At 39.1% G+C, this 11,342-nt stretch overlaps 1 protein-coding gene across 2 annotated transcripts in view; it reads left to right on the forward strand.

The window, feature by feature from the left end:
* LOC140342872 (ubiquitin-conjugating enzyme E2 A) overlaps nt 1–6,244 on the forward strand; it is a 44,346-nt gene extending 38,102 nt beyond the window's left edge. For both annotated transcript variants that reach the window (XM_072429243.1, XM_072429244.1), the window contains exons 4-6: nt 4,098–4,187; nt 4,736–4,824; nt 4,915–6,244. In XM_072429243.1, the coding sequence (XP_072285344.1) occupies nt 4,098–4,187; nt 4,736–4,824; nt 4,915–5,043 (308 nt within the window). In that variant the 3' untranslated portion in view covers nt 5,044–6,244. The remainder of the gene's footprint in view (nt 1–4,097; nt 4,188–4,735; nt 4,825–4,914) is intronic.
* The last annotated feature ends 5,098 nt before the right edge of the window (nt 6,245–11,342 follow it).

Raw genomic sequence — 11,342 nt, forward strand, 5'->3', positions numbered from 1 at the left:
CTGTATCAGGGCCTTTACCACGTCATCCATTTTCAGACGTTAATGTGTTGCCGCATCCTCCACCACTTGTGAGGGGTTATGCTCAGGATCGCCTTTGCTGGGGTCAAAGGACACTTGTCTGGTTCTTCCAACTCATATCACACACCAAGGTATCGGCCTTAAGCTGGCTTGTAGCCAGGTTTATTGAAGGTTCCAGATAAAATAAAAAAACGGCAAAAGAAAACCTTGCCTGTCCGGCACTTACTATATATCAGACGTCCCTGTCTATCAGCTGGAGGGCTTCTCCCTGTCAGCTCAAAACCAAGCTTTCAGCAACCTTCTACTCCCTTTTGAGCTCACTCACCCAGACCGACTGTATGCGTCTCCAAGCAGAGCTCCTCACACAGAACCCCTATCTGTGTCTCCAGCAGAGCTCTCTCACACAGAACCCCTATCTGTGTCTCTCCAAACAGAGCTCACTCACACAGTCCACCTGTTTGTGTCTCCAAACCGACTGGCTTTTAAAATATTATTTACAAATATTGTACCTTTGTTTTTGTAAAGGCTTTTATGTTCTATATTGTGGTAAACAACAGCTTTGCTTTCTTCCGGAGAAGAACACAGCAGTGTGCTGCCTGCGTGTTCTCCTCTATCCCCACTCTATAGAACAGTACAGATCTGTGTGCACAGCATTTGTTCATTCATCTATCACTATAAACTATCATGAAACATCAAGTTAGAGGAACAGCAATCAGACGTCTGTATGGGGTTTAAAGCAGACCTAACTATGCTTGGTTTGTGTATGAATCCAGGGCTTATAATAATTTCTTGCTGTTCACATTCCCAGAAACTTTAGATTTTTGTGTTGATGCTCAGAGATCCAACATGATCAGCCTGTAACTTCAAGAAATCTGGCTAGTCCTTTTAAAATGCTCCAAGTTGTTAATGACAGAGGCTTCAAGGTACTAATGCAGTGAACAAAGTGTCCTTGTGCCTGGATGGTAACATCTCACTGGTAATAAAAAAGTACATTTTTTTAGAGCCCCCACAAAGTAAAAAAAAAAATCACCATTTCCCTTAGCTTGTCTATAGACTTAAGTTGTCTGTGTAATCTATGGAATCACAGAAATATTGGTTATTTTACCTTTTGTGTACCAAATGTACCCATGTATACCAAAGTATCTAAGGTGTGATAATGTGCATCAAGTGGAAAAATGTGTCTTGATTGTTTTCTTTGGATTAGAGGAACCAAAGTGCCACCAGAACCACTGTAATGGTGGGTTTGGTGAGGCTTACTAGATGACCATCTGATTGTGCTCCGAAAGATAATTTTGGGCAGCCTTAAATTAGATTATCAGGGTGGTATTAACTGGACAATCCAACCTTGGTAAGCTGCTTAAGCAATGATGTGCAATATAGGGTCTGAGTAATTTAGTGGCCTTTTACCAAGCTGGAATCCTGTATTTTAAATCTATATTCAGTATAACAGCTTTGCTTATAAAGCCTCTTCTTCCACATGGTGTGGTTTGTATGGAAACAATCATCTTTGACTAAGCCAAATGATATACATGTACCTAGAAAATCGATGTTTCCAGCTTCCTCATTAGTTTTTGTTCTTTACAGTGATGTAATTATTCCTTTTGTATTGCTATAGTAACCTTCACTTCTAGAACTCACTTGGGAGGACTGCATATTGACTTCTAACCATGCCTTACTTTCATCCTTTAGGTTCATAGCTGCTTTGGATAAGATATTTTGTTGTCTCTCTGTCTGTCAGAGCTAGACAGAATTTTAAATGGTTGTTCTAAAAAGCATTGTTTATATTACCCTAAATGGAAGGTGTCCATTTCTTTTCAGTAAATACACATTGAGCTAGCAGATTTACTTCATTAGGCTGGGTCTACACGGACGGTTTTAAAAACGCATGTAAACGTTCTGACCACGTTTTTATGCACTTTTACAAGCGTTTGAAAGCTTGTCTTTAAAACGCTAAAAGACTTTTATTACCGGCTATGACGTGTTTTGCTGCGATTTTGCATAAGCGTTTATGAAAGTTTTACTTTTAACCCCTTCAGGGAATGAGTACAGGGGTACATAAAACCCTTAAATAAAGCTGTGACTTGTGACACATACCACAGTTCCGCTAGGGCTCCAGGAGTAATCAGGAGAGCGGAGCTGTCAGCATAGCAAAGCTCCACTGATTGCTCCACTCCCTGATTGGCTGAGGAAAGGGAAATCCTGATGACGCTTGAGCTGTCATCAGGGTTTCCCTTTTCTCAGCCAACCACAAAACACTAGAGGTGAATAGGAAGCCTTGTCCTCATTTAACCCCTAGTGCCCGGGGATCCCTCACTGCCAGGAGGAGTCCCACAGCTGTGCTCATAATATGAATGCAGCTGTGGAAATCATCCTTTCATTGTAGGATAACCTGTAAAAAAAAAAAAAAAAGTTTAGTTGCACAAAACACACATTTACCATTAAGGTCTTGTCTTATTTTTACACATATTTTAACCCTTTCAGGGAATGACTAAGGGGTTTTATGTTCCCCTGTACTCATTCCCCAGGGTGGGGTGGTGGAGATCTGGGAGCCTTCTTATTAAAGGGGCCTTCCAGATTCCAAAGTCCTGCTAAAAACGCTTTTAAAAGCCCCTATTGTTTTCAATAGAAGCTTTCATAAAAGGCTTGTAAAAGTCTCCATTGAATTCAATGGGAGCGTTTTCCCACGTTTTCTCTGCGGCTTAATTTTTTAAATGTTGCAAGCAACGTTCAAGATAAAGCTCCTAAACGTGCCTCAAGGAAACGTCCTGGTGTAGATTAGCCTATTGGAATGCATGGGAATTTCAAACATGAGCTTTTAAACCTCTGAAGACACCCATACTTGACTTCTTCTGTTCCCCGATACTCCAATCAGTAGCTGTAATGAAGAAAAAAAAAATCCCTGTAAGCTACAAGTCCCTGGGGTAGTAGCTCACACATGAACTCTCCTGTGACAATTCTGAGTCAGGGCAACCACAGGAGTCACATCATCTTCCATATACAAATGTATTAGTTATTTGCTTCAGGTGGAGTGGTCAGTCAGTGAAGGAATTGTAGTTAAAACTAAACTTAAGTCACTGCCTTAAAAGAACCCACAAGCCTCCCTCCCCTTATGTTCCTTGGGGCTTTAGTACTTTCTTAATTTTTTTTTTTTACCCTTGGAAATGATTACAGGGGCTGTAAAATGTATACCTAGAGTCCGCGCAACTCTCTGCGTGTGTTGAAATTGAATGCTGAGCTCCAGTTCTCCCTCCCCCCTATCCTTGAACTCTTCTCCAAAACCGTTTGTTAGCTTTATCAGTTAACCTCTACCACGGTCAGACTGTACAATAGATTGCAATCCTTGGCGTGTGTGCGTGTGCGCACACTGTTCTACCCTCTGTGTCAACATTCTAACAGCCTCATTGTGTACTATGACTTGCTGAACTGTTTTGTGACTCCATTAATTGGAAGCCTATTAAAAGTTGGATTCCCCAGTTTACAGCACTGACTCGCACACTGTATCAGCATATAGATATATGGCGTATAGGCATTCATAGATGGACTACATTTGCATGTAGATCTCCTAGGTGATTCCCACACATGACACAAATTGACTGACAGAGTGGATGGCAAATTGCTGAAAGGGGGAGAGCCGTTACAACACAGATGGAAGGAGTGGGCTCGATGATCCCTGTAGTCCATCAGACAGGAATAGAGGGTAGGCTAAGGACACCTGCTGCAGCTTCTAATGCCAGTGTGGAAATCCGTGTTCAGGGAAATGGGACTAATAGCTTCCAACACAGGAAAATTAAATATCTTTCTAGACCCATAAGGAAGCCACTTTACTGTAATGTATTTGGTAGTTTGTATCTCTTGATATATGTGGATACGTCTGTAGCACCTTTACCCGACCTAGATTTATTTCATTCATTGCCTGAGTTCCACTAATTTTTAATTTAATTTTTTTTCCATCTTAATGAATTTGTGTGGCTTGATTTGCTGAAGCTTGGGGGTGGTTAGCGCCTGAACAGTATGGCAACGTTTAAATACCAGCATTTGGAGAATAAGTATTTCATGTTTATTTTTATTCTTGTTCTTAGGAACATTTAAACTCACAATCGAATTTACAGAAGAATATCCTAACAAACCACCTACAGTTCGATTTGTATCTAAAATGTTTCACCCTAATGGTAAGTAAAGATGTATTCATCTGTACTAGGACTATAACATTCCATCCATATCTTATTCATTTGTATCAAGATCGTTGTGTGAGCACAATACACTTGTCCTTGAAAATGTATACAGTCTTGTAATTGGTACTCAGCCATAAATAATCAGAGATCAATCCAGTCCATCTAGGCCTATGTCATACTATTGCTTTATTTCCAGTTATTCTGTCACTTCGTAATTCAGTACACTTTCATTTTTCATAATATAAATATAAATATATTTATAGAACACATGATCATCAAATAACATTTTGCTATGTATAGCATACAATTAGGAGACATTTAATAATCATTGATAAACATTGAATAATCAGACTGGTAAAACTGGTATTTATTGTCCTATTTAACCTCTTATTCATTCTTAATATACTGCCCCCCCCCCCCCCCCTCACTAGCTTAGTACTACAATGATAATGTTGGCATTTGGATAATGCCCCCCCGGTCTACACTAGCAGCTGAAGCAGTTACAAATGATCACAAACATATTTTTTTTTCCTCTTGTATTTTAGTGTATGCTGATGGCAGTATATGTTTGGACATTCTTCAGAATCGTTGGAGTCCAACTTATGACGTGTCCTCTATTTTAACCTCTATACAGGTAGGTTAAGGCAAGATGTATTTTTTTTTTCCTACCATATCTGTGAACTGCAGTGTACAGTTTCAAATGATCTTTCTTGCGTTTTTTCAGTCCCTGCTGGATGAACCAAACCCAAACAGTCCGGCAAATAGCCAGGCAGCACAGCTGTACCAGGAAAACAAGCGAGAATACGAGAAAAGAGTTTCTGCAATAGTGGAACAAAGCTGGCGTGACTGTTGACCCTTGGCCTTGTATATGAACACTCTGCACATGAGGAAAATTATATATAATAAGTGTTTGGGTGATCTTCCTCCTGCTAGAACCTTTACATTTACATCGACCGCAAATGCTGTTGTGCTGTGGCTGTGCTTCTTTGGCCCCCAGCTGACGCTTTCTCCCATCTTTGGATTCCTGAAAGCATTTGTGTTGAAATCCAATGTACCATACGTGGGTTACTTCCAAAGCCTTTTCTTTTACTTCCTTTGTGGTATACCATTGTTTACTATTTTGTAAGAGCAATGGATAAACAAATTGTATACAAAACAATATACAACGACATCAAGTTTGGCGATCGGTGTAGATGATGATCATTAGGTTTTATTTTCATTTGTTTTACAGAGTTTTTTTTCTTAGAGTAACATAAATAGAAGTTGTTTAGATTTAAAGTGAAATTCCTTTAGTTATGCATAGCATGGGAAATGGTAAGAAGATTTTTATTGTTGTCTCCTGGACCGTAATATTTGCCTTCACTTACTATCACGGTTATTGATGTAAAGTGAGTGAAGTGAAATCCAACAATTTAGAGCTGTTACTAGAACAAGAGGTTTGGGAAATACTTAAGAGCACAGGTCACTGACACAGTTCTTAAACTGTTTCCTGTTCCCTCTTATTGTTACTTCCTATTGTCGAAAGGAAATGAGAGTGAAACATCTAAATGGAGACACGTTACAATTCAAACCTGAGAGTTTGTAATTTTTACTCTTTCCCAAACCTTACCTGGAGTTTGCCATTATGTCCCATCCAACATCTCTCCTCCAATTAGGGAGTAAAGTTGTAATGCCACACAGATGGTGTTTTTGTGTATTTACCAGACCAAAACAATTTGGAAGTGAAAAAAGATGGCCCTACTTATGTTTACTAAAGTTGGTTAATGTCAGAAAGAATTGTATTTTTTTAATGTGCTTCGCCAAAAGTTTAACCACAATCAAGCGACCCCTATATTTCAGCCATTCATTAGACTAAAGAAATCTCTTCACCTTAAATTTTTTTGACTCTGTATAAACATAAATATAGTAACTCTGTGCTTGTTTTCTTAAGCCTTTTTAGGTTCAATTTGGTTACATTTGCATAGCGAATACTGACCCCGTTTCATTTTGTACATGTAACCCATGTAAAACCGTACATCATATAAACTTGTAAATAAAAAGAAAATAACCTGTAACCTTGTAGCCATAATAACCCCCTACTCCTTCCTTTTTCATGGATATTAGTAATAAATATTCCTTGTTTATAGATGTCAGTGGTAGTAATACCCCCCACTCCCTCCTACCTAATAAATAGACTGTTCACTGGTAAAACAGAAAGATCTGATCTTCCTGCCACCAAGCAAGCAGGAGATGTAATTATTTTCATTGATAAATGAAGTGTCCGTTAAAAGGGCTTCAGTTTCCTCCCTAAAGTACAGTCTCTCAGTTTATGTATTATCAGTCAGTGTTTAACTAAACATGCACCCAAAATGTTTTATCATCTGCCAGAACTACAGCCATTCAGTGCCAGCATCATTCAGGTACTGCGATGCACAGTGTTCTGTTACTCTGCAAGGGCTGTACCTGGGACCTAACAAGCTGAACAGAGTAAAGCAATGTTTCAAAGAATTCTCTAGTTTTCAATGATTTCACCAAAATTGGTGTCTGATCTGTTGAAAATATTGCACACTGTATGGTAGCCTTTACGCCAACATTTAGCACAATTTCAACTTGATGCGAAAGTGGGACATTTTTATGAGCCAAGTTAGTTTTTGTATTTCTTACATGGTAATTTCTTAGCAATTACTTGTCTGTAGGGTGTAATAGGATTATTAGGCCAGTATTTAAAAGCAGAATTTGTGTACTGATCTGACTCATGTGAGCCAAAATCTGGTTGTCTGGGCTGGAAATGTCAGATTAGCTGAAGATGCTTGTTCTCCAAACATTGCATGTTAGGGTTAAAAAAAACTGTTTTACATGCATTTTGATTTTCAGTACAAAATACATCAGGCAGAAAGCAAAGGTGTGTTGCCGACCCTAAAGTAGAACCCAAGATGGCTAAGAATTTTTGAAAGGTTTTCATATATCTTTCAAGAAAATTTACTTTAATTTTTTTCAGAAGCTGTAACAAAGACGAAGGGAGAAAAACTCTTGAAAGTGAGGGTACATGTACAGTAATAACATCTGACAACCCTGTCCTATATATAGTGAGAATAGTATCATATTTATAGTAGGAACTCTACAGTTGCCTCTTTAGCCCACTTTATCATCATTTCAACAGAGTTTTAGGTGGATCTTCTAGACCAGAAGCTTTAATTACAATAATACAAAGCAAGAGTGGTGTGTATGTAGTACATATTTTTTCTTCTCCAAGAACAGCAGCACCTGATGATTCTCCTTACAATTTTTCCTTTGTTTGTTTCCTGCTGGACAGTATAGCTGTTGGGTACCTCTAGGTGCTGGTGAATGGCCAGGAATGGTCCTGTTCATGTTTTTGTAGTTCAAGAACCATCTGACAAGTTTAAAAAATTATAAACGGAGATGGAAAGCATCTTTTCGATGTGCAAATCTTTTATAACATTCATTTATGATAACCCTCGTCCTTTAGAATTCATATCTGCACATCCCTATCCATCCAGCTCACCAGAATTTTGTAATTCATTCAAAATAGGGAATTTGGCACTGGCAATTTAGACCCTTACATTTTTGCCCCGCTGCAGCTTCAAAAATCTTTACTAAGGTTCTAGCAGAGGTATTTTTTTTTTTTTTTAATCAAATCTCCCGTAGACGTGATTCTCTAAACATGAACGCTGTGCTCGGAAAAAAAAGTGCAAAAACACCACAGAAAAAATGTGCACTGGGGTACTATTGTGATCCCTCTTCTAAAGAGGAAGGGCCACCCAGTTTCCCCAGACCACAAAGCTTCAGACGGGGGCTGGGTACCAAGACCATCCAGCCGAAGCTGGAGAGGGCCTACTAGCCTGTCTGACCGAAGTCAGCCAGGGTCCTTTCTCTATATGGGACTGCATAGGCCATCCCAACTGATACTAGGCTGGGAGATCTCCCGGGGGAAAGACTCCCAGTAAGGGAGAGTACCTGACCATAAGGCCAAAGCACTCCCCAAGACTTCAGGGCTCCCAAGGGAATAGCACCCTCCTTTAAAAGTGGCACACAAAAACCACACCAGTGACATAAAAAAAAAAAAATAGGTGCACAGTGCATAACACACTGGGCAAAGAATAAAAAATTGCCCATCTGTACTAGAATAAAGGTGAAGTGCTAAATCAGCATATGTGACGTGCCTGTGTACGCTAAATCAACAGTGGGTTCACCACTCCAAAAGTAATTTTAGGATACCCCTAGTTTGCCACTCCAGGGGGACGACACTAGTGAGATTCCGACACTCTAGACCTGATGGGCCAGTCCAAGGTCCGACCAGCGGGACAAACTGCAATCTGGGAGCTCCTTACCAGGGCAGGCCCCATGCCTGTCTCTGGTGGACGCTAACCAGAGGAATTGGCATAGGGCGGCCCCTTAATAGAGCATCACCATCTAGCTGTCCATCCTAGCAGGCGTACTAGTCCACTGCATTCTTGCCAGGAATACAGTGCCATTCCTCTCCTGCACACTGGAAGGATTAGGTTTTTGTTTTGTTTTTGTTTTTTATTATTTTCAGAACCTTAACCACCTGAGCGTTACACTGAGGTCTAGATTTCTGTACCAAAAGTGATCCACTGTTTTTCATGAAAATTTTTTTTAAATGGTAGACCTGTAACTTACAGAAATATGTCCGAACAAGGGTTCTAGTAGATATTATGAATATAAAAAATGTTTGAAACACACAATCATGTAAAAAAAAAAATACTTTTTATAAAATTAAAGGAAATTAGGCGAAGATCAGCAAAGGTAAGATAAGACACAGTGTTACACACTAGCCATCCAGGGAATACCTGGCAATTTTTAAAACTTTGATTCTGTATTTATTGGGGGTTTGTTTTGAATTATTTTGTATTGGATTGAATACAGGAGTTTGTATTGAATCCAATACAAAATGAATGAATGAGTTTCTATTTGAATTTCCCACACACGCGCCGACGTCATCACGCACGCAGGGAGGAGCCGTCCGGTTTTTTTTTTCTCCGCCGGACGGCTTCTCCATTCAGAGATCATCCGGCGCTGGAACAAGGAGGACGTGAACGATCAGCGGGTCCAGGTAAGATGCCGGCCGGTATCTTACCTGGACCCGCTGGCACCCGACGGAGGGAGATCGACGGAGGACGACACTGGAATTGGATAACGACGCTGGATGTGCAGCGGGACCATGGAGGTAAGCATGTGACAAAAATACGGGCTTAACCATCCTAGCCTTTTTTTTTTTTTTGCCCGTACCAAGGTCGGGCATAACGGCTACGTGGGTAAAATCAATCACCAATTACCCTTATACCTTTGTTTAGAGTCATTGATTTGAGTCTGGATCCATCATCAAATGATCAAAAAAAATAGCATTTTTAGTGTTCCCATAACTCTCGTTTCCATTCTTTTTTTGCATTCTCATCTCCTATATGTATTTTGTCTCTCCAATAATACAAGTATAGGTAGCTATACCCTGGGTTTATGCATTCTTTAACGCTTATTTCTTCTTTTTTCTACAACAAAATACATCTTGGCTTCCAAAATGCTAGCTTAATAAAATTTATAAAATACCGTTCAAAATTTTTTTTGTTCTATTCCTTCGCCAAAGAAGACAATCTCATAATTTAAGATTTTAGCCTCTCCAACTTTTTTTTATCACTTCCCCTATTTTTGACCATACCCTTCTTGCAATCATAGTTCCATAATATGTGTAATGGTGTTTCATCTCCGCCACAATTTTCTCCAAGACAACTTGTGGATCTCACTAGACCTCTCCTATGTTAAAAACTTCTTGTCTGTAAGCAATCTCTAATACTACTCCAAGATAGGTCTATTTGCTCATTTGTGAGCCCCGCGAAAAAGATTATTTTCCATACTATCTGTGCTCTTTTCTCAGAAAAGTTGCCAACAGGGGCTACATAATCTTTGCTTTTTATCCATGTTATGATTGCTCTATGTTCTTTTAACATTTTTTTCCTCTAAATTCCCCAAGCCAAAATCCCGAACATATTACTCCACAGGGATGTAATGGTCTGGTGGAGTCCATTTATATGGGTTTCTTACAGATGTTTGGAACCAACCATATTTCCTAGCAAAGAACCCCAACTGGTATTTCATAAAACTTGTGATTTTTGACTGGTCTTCGCTGTCTAATTTCCCCATAACGTATGCTACATATTTAGCTCATACAAAACGTCTCACATCTGGGAAGCCCCTTCCTCCTAATAACTTAACCTAGTTTTTTTTTTTTTATCTTTTTCATCACATTTCCTGGAGGAATAAAAACCATGGAGACATATAAAATTAAAGGTAAAATCACTTGCTTAAAAACGAAGACTTTACCCTCCATGGTTAGCGAACGCATCTTCCACATATCTAATTATTTCCTAACCCTTTCCAAGAGGGATCCCCAATTTTTAAAATTGATGCAATTTTCAGAAAACCACTTGCCTAATTTTTAATTCTAAAACTTTTATAAAATCTAGTCTCGGATCTACATAAGTCACCTATTAGTAATAGACTTGATTTGTCTTTATTAATTTTAAAACTAGAGGCCCCACAGAACCAATCTAAAATTCTCTGTGCTCTCATTAGACTTTTGTTTTCTTTCACTACAATTGTAACGTCATCCATATAAGCTATACATTTTACTTGATCCCCTTTACTACCGGGTATAAAAAAAAAAAAAGTTTACAACTTCATCTTTTTTTTTATGGTGCATAGCAAAGGTTCTATGGCACAAATAAGGATTGGTGACAGGGGGCACCCCTGTATAACTCCGCTTTTGACGTTAAAACTTTCCGTTAGATCTTTGTTTTTAGAAACTTTACTCAAACAATCCTGATATAGACTTGCAATTTGTTTCCTTATGATCCACAGACACTCCATTTTTTTCTAAAACTTTAAATAAAAATGTGTGTGATACTCTGTCAAAAGCCTTCTCAAAGTCCACTGACAATAAGGCTAGAGTTTGGCCTCTATCCCTTGACATCCCAGATCATGTCTCGGATGAGGATTAGGGAGTCTGTAATTTGTCTCCCTGATACGGCGCATTATTGGTCTGAGGAGACCACTGAGGCAATAACTTTTTTAATTGCCACCATTTTGGCATAAATTTTGTAGTCCATATTTAGGAGTGTAATTGGCCTCAAATTTTTTATT

Source organism: Pyxicephalus adspersus, chromosome W, assembly GCF_032062135.1.
Source record: "Pyxicephalus adspersus chromosome W, UCB_Pads_2.0, whole genome shotgun sequence".
NCBI lineage: Eukaryota > Metazoa > Chordata > Amphibia > Anura > Pyxicephalidae > Pyxicephalus > Pyxicephalus adspersus.